The 14,981-nt window shown below is 43.2% G+C and overlaps 2 protein-coding genes across 2 annotated transcripts in view; both read left to right on the top strand.

Annotated features, from left to right (window-relative positions):
* Positions 1–14,981, top strand: part of INSC (INSC spindle orientation adaptor protein) — a 168,199-nt gene that overhangs the window by 70,119 nt on the left and 83,099 nt on the right. Inside the window, exons 3-5 of the mRNA XM_043973282.1 lie at positions 11,287–11,632; positions 14,007–14,059; positions 14,261–14,384. Coding sequence (XP_043829217.1) covers positions 11,287–11,632; positions 14,007–14,059; positions 14,261–14,384 — 523 coding nt within the window. The remainder of the gene's footprint in view (positions 1–11,286; positions 11,633–14,006; positions 14,060–14,260; positions 14,385–14,981) is intronic.
* LOC122732871 (40S ribosomal protein SA-like) lies at positions 5,351–6,392 on the top strand. The gene has a single exon (XM_043973283.1). The coding sequence runs from the start codon at positions 5,426–5,428 to the stop codon at positions 6,311–6,313; it is 888 nt and encodes a 295-aa protein (XP_043829218.1). The 5' UTR covers positions 5,351–5,425; the 3' UTR covers positions 6,314–6,392.

Here is a 14,981-nt window from a genome sequence, read left to right as displayed (position 1 = left end):
TCTCCAGCTAATTGGAGTTGGAGCAAGTCAGGAGAATGGGGCTCAAGTACACAATAATGGGCTTAAAATTCTAGTGACCCAACATAACCTATAAGAGTGTTTGCTTCTTGTTTAGCCCAACCATTTGTTTGTATCCTGGCACCATATTCTTACAGTCTCTTAGGAATCATGATCCTAATGCTTCCTCCAACACTGCATCATGCTGCTGGCCCATCTTGGCTAATTAATATGCCCTGTAATCAGCAAATTGCTCCCAGAATCCATCCATCAATCAACTTTATCAATCTCAAGAAGCATTTCACTGGAGATACAAAGATGGAAATGAAACACTGCCTACCCTCAAGGTGCTAACATTTTATTGGGGAGATAACATTGTGTGCATACATATACACATATACATACATACACAAATATGTAAATATATGCGAAATAAATGCAAAGGGGTTCTTTTTTTTTTTTTGGCGGGGAGGAGGTATTGGCAACAATGATCAGGAAGGGCTATGTGTAGGAGGAGGCATTTGAACTTAGATTTGACAGAAACTAGGGATTCTAAGGACAGGGATGAGGAGGGAGTGCATTCCAGGAATGGGTGGGGATAGTCTTGTCTGGGATAGAACTATCTTTTCCTCCCAATTCCTATCCTGGGACAGGAAACTGGCTGACTTGCATTGTAGACCTTGGCCAGCCATGACCATTGCCTTGGTGCTGGGCTGGCTGCATAGGGTGGGGTATTCATCCCTCTTTCCCCCAATGGGTTTCTGTGCCTCAGGGCAGACATTCTGTATGACTCCTTCCTGGCTGCCATAGACTGACCACCAGTTCAGGGCTTCTCCCCTATGCTCAAGGCACAATGACTATATTTTCTGCTTATAGAATGAGGATTTCATTTAGCACCAAAAAAGCAGCTTCAAGCTCCATAGGAAAATGCATCCAACCAGTGAGGAAGCCATGGTGCATCTAAGGGCAGCTCTACAGGGACCATCTCCCCTATTTTCTAGATACTTGATTTGGGGTGGGTGTGGGGGTTTTGTTTGCAAATTCAATTAAGCCAAGAGCAGTCCCAGGGAATGAGGAAGCTAATAGAGGCAGGTCAGGCATGGCAGGCGATTATGCAATGTCCAAAGATGAGCATAATCAAAAGCCTAACGAGATATCATCCCTAGACTCTGAAATTAAGAATAGTAGCTTATTATGTGGCGTCATGGCAGCCATTGCCCTGAATTAGATCGGCTGCCAAGGGTTGGGAGTGTGTGTGTGTGTGTGTGTGTGTGTGTGTGTGTGTGTTGGGGGAGATCATATGGGTAACATGGGGCCTTGATTCTTCCCTGTGTGAGCAAGGAATTCTATTTTTATTCTCCAGAACAAGAATTGCATTTTTACTTGTTCACAAAACTGATAAAATACAATGTTGTTCATTTCTCTCCCTCTGCCCACATTCAGGCATTTAAAATGCCCAGATTTACACAGTAACTTAAATGTTACTTTTAAATTGCCACTGCCTTGGAGAGCTGTGTAGAAATCTCTTTCTTCTGGTACGTTTAGTTGACCCTAAAGAAGCATTTCCAGATGGCCCTGCCCCATCCCCTGGAAACCCCCCTCCCCAGCTATGCCTCCTGGCATGCCCCATCCACCTTGGTTATTGTTTAGTTGCTCAGTCATATCCAACTCCATGTGATCCCATAGACTTTAGACATATGGTTTTCTTGGCAAAAATACTAGAGTGCTTTTCCATTTCCTTTGCCAATGTGTCTCCATTTTACAGATGAGGAACTGAGGCAAATGGAGGTTGTGTGACTTGTTCAGGGTTACACAACTAGGCTGGATTTGAACTTAGATTTTTTTTGACTCCAGGCCCAATGTTCTATTCATTACACCACCTAGCTGCCCCAAACTAGCAGTCTACTCTGATGCGGCTTAATAATGATGGGCTTGCAGACTCCAATTCTTTCTTCTGATGCTCAGATTCTTCCTTCTCAGTCATCTGGTTCTTACCCAGCTAATTGATTCTTTTTTTTCCCCCAAAGGAAAACAAAGGTTAGTGAAAATAAATAGTTTTTCCTCATCTAAGTTCATGAACCCCCTAAAAGGTATCCAAGGATGTGAGGTTAATAACCCCTTACTATAGTAGAACACGTACCTTACAAACATATTCTGTTCCACTAAAGTGTGTGTTTCACACTCTCTCTTTTTTCCTTTTAGCTAAACTGTCTTGTTTTTTTAAAAAATATTCATTTTAATTATTTTTCCAATTACATGTAAAGATTTTTTTTTTGAGTTCCTGATTTTTCTACCACCCTCCCTTCCCTCCCCCATCCTGAGAACAGTAAGCAATCTGATATAGGTTATACATTACAATCATGTTAAATATATTTCCACATTAGTCATGTTGTAAGAGAAGAATCAGATCAAAAGGGAAAAAACACAAGAAAGAAGAAACAACAGCAACAACAAAAAAGTAACAACAAAAGTGAACATAGTGTGCTTCAATCTGCATTCAGACTCCCCAGTTCTTTTTCCAGCCAGTTGATTCTTTCACTGTATTTGTCAAGGATCTTCTGTTTGTCTTCATTGCCAATATTTTCTTGAAGTTTTTCATCCTTTATAACAGCCTCCATGATGAAGGCTGCTGGACCCCAGGCTCAACATCTTTTTTACTCAGATGACCTTTGTTATTGGTGATGTAGATCTTACTCCCCTTGCCCATACTTTTATCCACAGCAGAAACATTGAGGATACCATTTACATTAATGTCAAATGGTTCATTTATCTGAAGAACACGTAGTTGCTGAATCGGTGGTAAAGGTTTGCCTCTACTAGATAGGAACCGTTGTAATAACAGCATCTCCCTCTGAGGGTTGTTGTGAGGATCAAATGAGACAATAATTGTAAAGTGCTTAGCACAATTCCTGGCTCTTAGTAAATGCTTAATAAATGTTAGCTATTATTATTATAATCTCTTTTCTCCCCCTGACCATGATTACCATCTGCTAGCACTTCCTAGCCTTTCCTGAACTCCTGGATTCTTATGTTTCATTTATCTATTTCATCACTCTTCCCTGTCATTCTTATCTTCAGGGTCTAGATTCCAATACTCCAGTTGGACTGAGGATACCTGTGTGCCCATCCCTAGCTGGCCTCCCAATATTTGTGGGAGATTTCCGATCCAATATAATCCAGCTCTCTTAGGATGCTATAATTTAGAGGGAAGGAGGACCTCTGAGGTAATTTAATTGAATCCCATTTTACAGATTAAATTCAGCAAGAATTTATTAAACACCAATTGTGCATTAGGCATTATACTAGGACTTGGGGATGTCCTGCCCTCAAGGAGTTTACATCTTCACTTACAGATAAGGAAGCCAGAGTTACCCAGAGATAGGAAGACACTTATCTGAGGTCACACAGCTACTTAGAGTCTGGGATAAAATCCCAGAGCTTTAGAACCTAAACCTAGAGTCCCTTCCTTTCCTCTGTCCAGCTCTGTCTTTTGGTAATCTAAGACTTGGTGCCATACTTTATGACAACATGAGAAGGGACTCAAGGCCCAGAGAATTAACTTTTTAGAAACTGTTCTTCCCTTTCTTTCTGATAGTGGAAATGATAGAATCCTTCTGGAGTTCCTAAGGTGAGGGGGAGGAAGAAATAAGGGGCAGAGATGGTGGAATTGGATTGATTATCTTTTGAGTCCTGGTCATTATGGGTAATGGGCACTTGAAAACAACCAGTGGTTATTTTAGCCCGTTGAGTGCCTCCTCCCTTTCGGGGATTTTTCACATAGCCATTCCGAGGTGGCAGCATGATAATTGAGAAACCAGCACCACTAATTTTCCTGAAATACAGGTCGACCTTTTGAAAATGGAATTGTGCTTGTTAATGCAAGGAGATGAACAAGGAGGAAATGACCACACTCTTCACAACTGAGTGAATTAAACATTGCAAAACATAAGTAAACATTTCAGAACTCCACGGAACATTGCAAATGCTCCTGGAATGCAGGTGGGAAGGAAGGCTCTGGGTGGTTTAGAAAGAGACTCAGGGGCAGGGTGCCAACATGCCTGTATGCATGAAGACACACACACACACACACACACACACAGTTTTTGCTAGTAAAAGCAGCCATTTGAACTAAGAAAAGGGGGAGAGGGCTGGTTTCTGGACACATGCTTCTTATCTCAGAGAACATCTAAAACAGCTGTATTCAATAAAATCTAAACCAGACAGTGGGCTGAGCGAGTCTTCCGAGGTTCTTACTGGATATATACAGTGGCTCATAGCTTCGGGATCCCAGAAATGGAATGATGTGGTGGCCCCTGTGCAAGTTACTTAACCTTATTGATTATAGATTTGGAGCTTGGAGGGACCTTAGAGACTATCTCATCCACCCTCTCTACCCTGCTATTTTTTACTGAGGAAGAAATTGAGGTTAAGTGACTTTTGGGGGGGGAGTTATGTAGCTAGTGAGAGTCATAAGTGACATTTGAACTCAGATCTTCCTGGATCCAAGCCCTGTACTCTGTGCTCTATACCATACTGCTGGTCCTCAGTTTCCTCATTTGTAAAATTGAGGGGGGCTTCATTAGATAAATTTTAAGTGATTTTTCATTTCTAAATCCATAATACTTTTATTTTATTTGCCTTAAAGTGGGTAGGAGGTGGGGTGTGGGAGAATAGAATGTTTGGAACTCCTTTTCTGATTTGGTTTGGGTCAGATCATCCATAAAGAAGGGAGAATGAGAGTAGTCACTGCGATACTGTTCTCTTCAAGAGTCCTACAGAATATAGAGATTCCTCAGGATCTTGGTTCAGCTTACAGTCTGGGAAGTTGCCAGACACATTTTAAAATATCTTTGTCATGTCATGGGGGTATGGGAGACATACCCTTTACCATAGCCAACCTCTGCCTTTTACTGCTTCTCACAGGCTTACAACATAGCTGGGGAGACTTACATTATATATGTGGGATCACAGGATTCATAGATGGAAGGAGTTAGTTTTTAGTTTTTTGAGTCTTAGTTGGGCTACTGCTCTCTTCCTCTTGTTTCCTCTCTCTCTTCTTCTGTCCCTCTATCTCTTTTCCTTTCCTCTGTTCTTTTCTCTCTCTTACTCTTCTCTCCCTTTCTTCTTCATCTTCATATCTCTCTTCTTCTCTCCTCTCCCCTCTCTCTCCCTCTTTCTTTCTTAGAACATTTAAAAATTATTGTTTAAGTTCCAAATTATCTTCCTCCCCCTCCAATGAGAAGGTAAGAAAAACAAAACCTATTAAAAATATGTGTCGTCATGCAAAATGAATTTCTGTGTTAGTCATGTTCTCCTCACCCAAGGGGTAATTAAAAAGAAGGAATAGCCCTTTCCGCGCTACCCAGAAGAGGGATCCATACGGCGTTGTACTCGGTTTCCGTCGTAACTTTAAAGGGAAACTTCCACAATGTCCGGAGCCCTGGATGTCTTGCAGATGAAGGAAGAGGATGTCCTCAAATTCCTCGCTGCAGGAACCCATTTGGGTGGCACTAATTTGGACTTCCAGATGGAACAGTACATCTACAAAAGGAAGAGTGATGACATCTACATCATTCATTTGAAGAGAACTTGGGAAAAGCTTCTGCTCGCTGCTCGTGCCATTGTTGCCATTGAAAACCCTGCTGATGTTAGTGTTATCTCATCCAGGAACACTGGCCAGCGAGCTGTTCTGAAATTTGCTGCTGCCACTGGTGCTACACCTATTGCTGGACGTTTCACTCCGGGCACCTTCACTAACCAGATTCAGGCAGCTTTCCGGGAACCTCGTCTCTTGGTGGTCACTGATCCTCGGGCAGATCACCAGCCTCTGACTGAAGCATCATATGTTAACCTCCCAACCATTGCATTGTGCAACACAGATTCTCCACTTCGCTATGTGGACATTGCCATTCCATGCAACAACAAGGGAGCTCACTCTGTGGGTCTGATGTGGTGGATGCTGGCCCGTGAAGTCCTACGTATGCGTGGTACCATCTCCCGTGAACACCCGTGGGAAGTGATGCCTGATCTTTACTTCTACAGGGATCCAGAAGAGATTGAGAAGGAAGAGCAGGCCGCAGCTGAGAAGGCAGTGACAAAGGAGGAATTTCAGGGTGAATGGACTGCCCCTGCCCCAGAATTCACTGCTGCTCAACCAGAGGTGGCTGATTGGTCTGAGGGAGTGCAGGTGCCATCTGTGCCCATTCAGCAGTTCCCTACTGAAGACTGGCGTGCTCAGCCTGCTACCGAGGACTGGTCTGCGGCTCCTACTGCTCAGGCCACTGAGTGGGTAGGGACTACCACAGAGTGGTCCTAAGTTTTATCCCAGATGCTCTAATAGAGAAGGAAAAGATTCTTGAAGGAAAATAAATCTTGATTTCTTAAAAAAAAAAAAAGAAGGAATAGAGGAATTTTAGGTAGTTTGGTAGAAGAAATGCTGGATTTGAAGTCAGAGCACCTTGATTTGATTCTTGGCTCCATTACTTTTTACCTAGGTGACTTTAGATAAGTCACTTACCCTCTCTGGGCCTCAGCCTTGGAGATTACCTCTAAAGTTCCTTCTAACTCTACATCTGAGATTCTATGATTTCCTACTCTATACACTTAATTTGCAGATAGGGAAACTGAGTACCAGGGAGTGGCAGTGAATTGTCCAACCAAGATTCCATAGGCAAAGGGAGTCAATGAGCATTTATTAAGCACCTGTTGTATGCCAGGCACTGTGCTAAGTGGGATACAAAGAAAGGCAAAAGATGGTCCCTGCCTTCAAGGAGTTCACAGTCATACCGAGGAAGTTTCAGGGCTAGGATTAGAACCTAGGTTTTCTGACTCCAAACCTATCACTCTCCCAATTCATGTTTTCAGTTACCTCTGATTTCTGCATGTTCAAGCATCATCTATCTATGTATTTTTTATGTAATGTATTGTCTACATTTGTTTGTGATAAATATATATATATATATATAATATGCAGATATGTATGTGTGAGTCTACATGTCTTGTATACGCACATGAATGCAAAAGTGTGTGTGTGTGTGTGTGTGTGTGTGTGTGTGTGTGTGTTTACTTCAGTCCAGGAATTAGAACACAACATCTAGCACTGATGCAGTCACTAACTTTAAGCAAGTTCTTTCACCTCCCTGAGCCTCAATTTCTACAACTGTTGAATGGGAAGGGATTGGATTAGAGAGGAAGATCCTTTCCAGCTTTAACAGCCTATGATTCTGACTTTAAAAGACACTTCTACATGCCACAGCAGGGATTTTAAACCGATATCAGAGGATCTCTCCACAGGCACCAAACTGATCCTATCCCTATCTATCACAACCCATTTCCCTGGCATCCTCATTGATGAGAATATACACCCAGGTTAGATTGATGTCTGCAAGTGCGCTTTGTGCTCATCCCACATCCCCTACCATTTACCGATAGTGAGGGAGAGCTATCAGGGATGAGATGGTCCTGTCCCTCCCTAAGGAAGGTCTGTGGTGTCTAGGATGGATGCAGCCAGTGGTTACTGCCTTTTTCTAAGAAATAGACTTTATTTCTGTCTCTCTTCCTTAAGTGATTTGCTTAATCTATAAAGGCTAGTGGTAGTGGGGGTGAAGAGATCCCTATGTTTGGGATATCTCTGAGCTCTCCAGGAAGATGCTTTTTGGAAGAACAAATGTCATCTGTAACCTTACACTCTGGCAGCCCAGGAAGCCATGAGTAGATCTGGCCATCACCCTGCAGGAAGCTAGTGGGAGGAGAGTTTCAAGTTTAAATGAAGAACAAAACATTTATTAAGTGCTTGCTAGGTACCAAGCGCTGTGGTGGGTTCTGGTAATATGGATATAAAAGATAAAGCACTCCTTTGCCCTCAAGGTGCTTACATCTAATAGGGGAAGGAGAGTAGTGGCCAGTGCCTCAGTATCCTCATCAGTAAAATGGGAACAACACCACACCAACAACCTCTACCTCCCAGGATTTTTGTGAAGATCAAATGAGATAATAATTGCAAAGTGCTTATATAGTGCCTGGTGCATAGTACATTGTTATACAAATGTTAGTTGCTGTTGCTGCTGCTGCTACTACTACCACCGCCTCACAGGGTGGTTGCAAAAGTCAGATAAGATAACACGGTCAATGCTTTGCAGACCATAAAGTTCTCTATAAAGATTAGCTATTATTTTTAGTCCTACTCCATGTAAACATTATGGGAAATCTGACTGATGTGCCACAGGAGCCAAAACAAGAATCTACATGGACCATACTATGGGGACACACATGGGTGCAACATGGGAAATCACATACCAGCATGGTCTATTCTGACACATTCTTGGGAGCCACTTAGGTACAGAGACAAAGACGCACACAGACACAGATACACAGACACACACACACAGACACACAGACACACACACATAGAGCTGCAAGTATCTTCTAGTTTGGACCTGGGTCAGACCATATAGCCTTCATAATCTTCCTTCCCTGATCTCTTTCCTGCTCCCCCCATTGCCTCCTACCCATAGATATTTTCTCACTGTTCGGTGGGCACCAGAGACTTTTCCCCCCCTTGGCTTAAATTACTTTTAGATATTGAAATGCATCTGAGTAACTTTTAAAAAGAAAAGGCAATGATCTTGCTTTTCCCCAATCAGCACACATCCAGCCCCATTAGAAGGATGTCTCTCTTCATCTCAATACTATCTCCAAAACTGTCATTCTGAGAAATCATTCCCGCTTGGACAAAAGAACTCAAGCAGACCTGTGAATTTTTCCTTCAGTGTTCTACCAGGGAGCTGTGATTACACTTCCTAGGTAGATGAAAGCAGTTCCCATCACTTCTCCCCAGTGAATAAACTAGTGACCATATAGTGATGATTGCTTCCCAGTTTTTCGGAGGCCCATTAACTATCTCTGAAATTCTTTGCTGTGGAAGGTGACCTCTGACACCCTTTTCCTTGGGTTTCAGCTCAGCTGACTCAGAACAAGAGTCATTGGGAACTAGGTCAGGAATCAACTGGTCTGCCTTTTTATCTGTAGGGTTTGTGCCTGAGAAAGATCACTGGCCTGCTAATGGGTGACAGACAATGAATACTTCTCCCAGGTCATGGAGAAGTTGGCCCGTCACATGTTCAACCCATCAACCCACTAGTGATTTCTTCCACCTCAGACCACCTAGAGATCCTTTAGACTAGCCCCGCTCATTTTACAGAGAAGGAAACTGAGGCCATGAGAAGGAAAGACACTTACTCTAGGTCACAGAGGTAGTGTCAGAGGCAGGATTGGAAACCAGGGACTCTGGCTCTGCATCCAGTCATTTTTCCACTGCATCATTTGGAGTTCTCTTTGGCTGAAGATTGCCCTAAGATAATTGTGGATCGTCGGGAAGCACCTTAGTCAGGAGGATGGAGCTGTCTGTAACAAGGCGTTAGTATGAGATCAAAAAAATTTTAAAAAAGTTCTAGTCAGAGGTAAGGGGAGTTGTTTCTAAAATGTAAATACACATAGTGCATATCTGATGCTACCTCAGAAGGGTTTGTGATGGGAGATGGGAGAGGAAGGCAGGTAGGAGACCCTGACCCAGGAGCTCAAAAGCCAGAGAAGAGACTTTGGTTTTGTAAATAAAGAAACTCTGACCTGGAGAAGAGCATACAAAATTTCCAGGTTCTGGGCTTTTCCATCTCCAGGAGATGCCTCCACCCTGCTGCCAAACCAAGGGTTCATCCAGCACCCGGACCACACCCATTTCATTCTCAGCTCTACCCTCCCTCTCTGCACTTCACCGCCTCTCCAGAAGCCTTTCCCCCACCCCATCCCCTTTCCAGTTTACATTTTAGAATACAGGCTCCTTGAAGGTAGGGATTATCCTTTTTTATAAGCAAGTATATAAGTAGTCTTAGCACTTAGCACAGTGCCTGCCATATAGTAAGTGCAGTGCTTAATTCTCAATCTCTCTCTCTCTCTTCCTCCCTTCCTCCCTTCCTCCCCCTTTTCCTTCCCTTCCTCCTCCCTTTCCCTTCTTCCCTCCCTCTTTTTCCCCTCTTTCCCCCTTTCTCCCTCCCCCTCCCCACTTTCCCTCCCTCCCCCTTTCTCCCTTCCTCCCTCCCTCCCCACCTTTCTGTCTCTGCCTCTGTCTCTCTTTGAATGAGAACATCCAGATTCCAGTCCTTGTCCCACCCCTTGGTAACTGTGATTTGGGGCAATTCTTTTCCTTCTCCCAGGGGCTCAGTTTCTCCATTTGTGAAATGAGGAGGTTAGACTTGAATGGTCTCTCTATTGGCAGTGCCAGTCTGTGGTTCCATCACAGTTACCAGGGGTTTGGATTGTACCTGCTTTGGCTGAGACACCAGGGGGAAGAGAGACCTGGGAGGAGGGCAGGGGTCTCAAGAACAATCTCCAGCACTGCCTAGTAAAAGGTCGGGGGCGGGGAGGGTGGGCCACAGCAGGTGGTTTTTGCTTCTGTCTGTGACTGCTGAGAGGCAGCTACCCCGAGGCTGGGGGATGGGCAAGGGTCCGGTTTCCAAGGGATACAGTATTGCTATAGCTTGCAATCCAGGACCCAGGGCGGGGCTGTTCTTTCCATCAGAGCTGGCAGACATTCTGGGCTTTTAACAGAAGGATGGGTTTCTGGAACTCATGCTACAGAGTCTATGACTAGGAGCTGTGTTTCTTTAGCCTCAGAAGCAGCTCTGAGGCTGAGGGATGCCAGGAGGTGTGATGGAGCTAGATTTGGAGTTTGAAGACCCTGATTAAAATCCTAACTCTGCCGTGTATAATCTATATGATGCTGGGCAAATCCTTTTTACCAATCTGAGTCTGCTTTTCAATGTATATGGGGAAGGCTCTGGACTTGATGATGGGGGGGGTGCCCTAATTCTAAATCCTGTGTTCTGATGTCTTCTGCCCAGGGATAAGAGTAGGAAGAGACAGCCATTATTTCATCACACTAATAAGACCAGGAAGTGAAGGAAAGCTGGGGCTATGAGAGAATATTAGCTTTTGATGAGATTGTTTTAATTGTGTAATTGTTTTAACGTGTAATTAGGGAAAAATAAAATATTATATAAAAACAACTCTGGGAGGTACGAACTACTATTATCTGCATTGAATATGAAGAAACTGAAGTGAATAGAGGTTAAATGACTTGCCCAGGGTTGCACAGCCAAATGTTGGAACCTAGATTTGAACTCAGGGCTTCCTAACTTCAGATCCAGCATTCCCTCCATTGTGCCACCTACCAATGAATAGTGAAGATTCCCCCTGGTTCAGTGAATGACCATCTTGATGTTGTCCCCTTTTCAGGTTGCCCCTGATTCAGGTGGACTCTGTTCAGCGATGGATGGAAGACCTAAAGTTGATGACCGATTGTGAGTGCATGTGCATCCTCCAGTCAAAGCCCATTAGCCTGGAGGATGATGCCCAGAGTGAGTTGATCCCATCCTCACAGCATGGCCCCTGTGACCACCTGCAGCTGCTCTTGAAGCGGGCCTGGATCATTAGCACTGAGTTGGGAAGGATCGGGCAGAAGTTGGACCGGGAACGGTGGGGGCGGGTGCACAGCCTGAGTGTCCGGTTGACCTGTCATGCACGTTCCATGATCAATGAGTACAGCATCTTCACCAGGGGGACCTCAGAGGAGATGGAGCAGGTCAGTGGCTGAGGTGTTAAGGATAGGCAGAAAACCTGGGAATTTAGGTGCTTTGGGGGTGGAGGGCGAATGGTTTAAATTATCAGTGTAATGGCTACATGTGGTGACCTGTGTGCATGCCAACAATGTAGGTCACTATCTCTAAGTGAGGCATGCCCACATACTCTCTATGGGCTGGCTCCCATTGACAGGTCTGGATTCTCAGGATCACCACCATAGGCTACATCTAAACTCTCTCAGGGTGTGAAGGACAATGCTTTTAAAGAGAGGATGTGCACACGCATGTACACACACACACACACACACACACACACACACACACGATACATATATCCATCCTTCCATCCATCCACCCACCCATCCATCCACACATACTTTTAAAATGTATATATAGTATATAAAGTATATATATAGTATATGTAGTGTTTGAAGTACATAAAATATTTAAAGTATATAAACCCTTTTAAAGAGAGGATATATGTATGTATATATGTGTGTATATGTATATATGTGTATGTGTGTGTATACTTTTCCAACATGTTACTATAGCTGAAGAGCTACCAGTGTGCTTTCTAATTATACAAATCAGCCTCTTACAATGATGGCACCATTAACTCAAACATGAAATATTTACTTAATGATAAAACAAAAGCAACAATAGATAATACATTGAAACTATTAAATATAAAGCAATGAAAAAATAATCATTTTCTTTTGTTCAGTTGTGACCTCATTTGGGCTTTTCTTGGCAAAGATACTGGAGTGATTTGCCATTTCTTTCTCTGCTCATTTTACAGATAAGGAAACTGAGGCAAATAGAGTTAAATGACTTGTCCAGGGTCACACAGCTAGTATGTATCTGAGGCCAGATTTGAATTCAGGAAAATGAGCCTTGCTGATTCCAAGCCAAGTGCTGTATCCACTGTGCCTTCTAGTTGCCTCTAATCAATATGTCATAGTTAACCCATAAATCTCACTTTCACCCTCCTACCAATGCATACAGTATACATGGACGAGAGTGGGAACAAGGTTACAGAAACCTACTAGGATCATTGAATAAGGACTATGCATTGTTTGGGGGTAGTTTACAACTCTGAACTACAGGTCCTGGACTAATCTCTTCAGAAATAATTTGTACCACATTAAACTGCTTCCTTGGTAACTGCTCCCCTAGTGATTTTCACTATTTTCCTGCTGGGCAAGCCTACTTACTATTCTGATTTCAAGTTGATGAAGCACTTACAAGCTGTTTCGATTCACAATCACCCTTAAAAGGGCACACTATTATAAAGAATTCCCCTTAAGCTAGAGTACTGCAAAGCTCCTTAGATTGGGTATCTAGGCAATGAAGTCAAGCCCAGCCAGCTCTTCACTCCAGAGGATGCTGCATTGTCCTGCTTTGTCTCTTAAAACAACTGCCTTTAAAGCCTGCCTCTCCTCTTCTGTTTACTTTATGAGGTGAAACTCACAAAACCCACTATTTTCTTAGTTATGAAACCAAGAGTCCTAATTTAGTTGCCCTATGGTCCCTAGAGAGTTATTTGATTTATCATACTGTGAATTTAAACCTCTTAAACTCTGAAAACAGTTACACGCAAATGAGCTAAGAGACCACAATGCTCTGCATCCTCTGCCATTTCTCTGTTCTCATTAGGGTCCTCTATGCTTTCTACTTAGGCTTATAACCTACCCTGTTAGATTTTATCTGAAAATTGTATTATTTGACACTTGGATGTTAACAATTTTTTTGTAAACATATTTTTTTTTCTGTTTCTTTTTACAACCAAACTTTTCACATACAAAAGGGGCAAAACCATAAATTCTTCACAAGTTGATTTAGTATTTTTTCTTTGTCTAAGAGTTCACATTGCCCCTTTCAGTAACCAAACTTATCCTACATGAAAAGAATAGACTTCAAACAAGGATGTGTGGGCTGCCACCTCAGGGCTAACTGAGAATGGGCATACTTCCCTGTGAGTGTGTTTTCTATATTGAAAAGAAAATTGTCTGATAAGTGCAGGAAACAGTCACGATGCAATGTAAACAATGCTGAACTGGGAGCTGGGAGCCTGGATTCAAATTGCCACTCTGTCACTAACTCAGTGAGTACATCTGGGCAACTTATTTAACCCTGGGTCTCAGTTTCCTCAGCAAGGAGGTTGATTTATTTGATTTCTAGTAATAGTTTGTCAATCTATTCCTAGTCATACAGCCAGTGGAAAGAGTGCTGGACTAGGAGTTACAAGATGTTAATTGAAATTCTCTGGCTGGAGGACTTTGAATATAATTTCTAAAGTTAAAAGTCCAGTAGCATTAAAAAAAAATCACATCCTTTCCCTTCTTTTCTTTTCCTTTCATTTTTTTTGTTCTGCAGTTTCAGAAGCTCTTAATGGAGAAGTGCTCAGAGCTTACAGCTGTCACTGAGAGGTAGGTCCCACCCCACTCTTTTGCCCTGGATCTTCCTACAATTTAATAGCCCAAACAGCCCCCTTTCCATTTTCTAAATGATCATTAAGTTGACCGATCACATCTATCAGTCTCCTGGTTACTTTCTAAGGCTCCTCAGGAGGCCCTGCCAGGTAGGGGTCTGTTGCTTTGGCCCAGCTCTTGACCCATCTGGTTTTCTAGGTGTCTCCACATCGATGATGAGCAGGTCCTGAAGTCCATGAAGCCCTGTGTGAGTGAGACCCTGAGTGCTGTGGGCCACTACTTTAGCCAGCTACTGGAATTGGCTCTGACCCGGGAGATACAGGTCAGTACAGATGCTCAGTGGCTGGGTGGAGACTGGGAGTGGGGGATGTACGAGTTTGACTGGCAGATATATCTAGTTTCCCCACACAGGATTCCTTTGCACTGAGATAAAATTCAGAAGGTGGCTGACCCTTCAGATCCATCCCCACATATATTCCAATGGGGTGAATTAAAATCTGATCCTTGCTATGCTTTGCATTCCTAGCATGTGGCACCATAGGTGGTGCATAGTAGGTACTGAATAAATGTTCGCTCATTCATTCATTCATTCATTCATTCATTCATTCATTCATTCATTCATTCATTCATTCTTTCACAAATAAACAAACATTTGCTGAATTGCTTTGAACTCTAAGGACTTCTAGTGGGCACTGGAGGTAGAGAAAGAGAAAAAGATCATGCTATAAAGATGAAACAAGCCAGACTCCCTGCTGTAAAGGACTTTCCAGTCTAGTAGGACAGAGAAGACATAAGCAGCAACTATCATGTCATGATCCCACCAATGGAGCCATGATGACCGCTTGTACTTGGCAGAGAGAAGAGGAGAAGAGAGAGGAAGAGAGAAGGGGAGAGAAGGAAAGGAGTAGGGAAAAGAGGG

This window comes from Dromiciops gliroides, chromosome 6 (genome assembly GCF_019393635.1).
Source record: "Dromiciops gliroides isolate mDroGli1 chromosome 6, mDroGli1.pri, whole genome shotgun sequence".
Taxonomy (NCBI): Eukaryota; Metazoa; Chordata; class Mammalia; order Microbiotheria; family Microbiotheriidae; genus Dromiciops; species Dromiciops gliroides.
The sequence above is the reverse complement of the archived record's forward strand: the minus strand, read 5'-3'. Positions and strand labels throughout refer to the sequence as shown.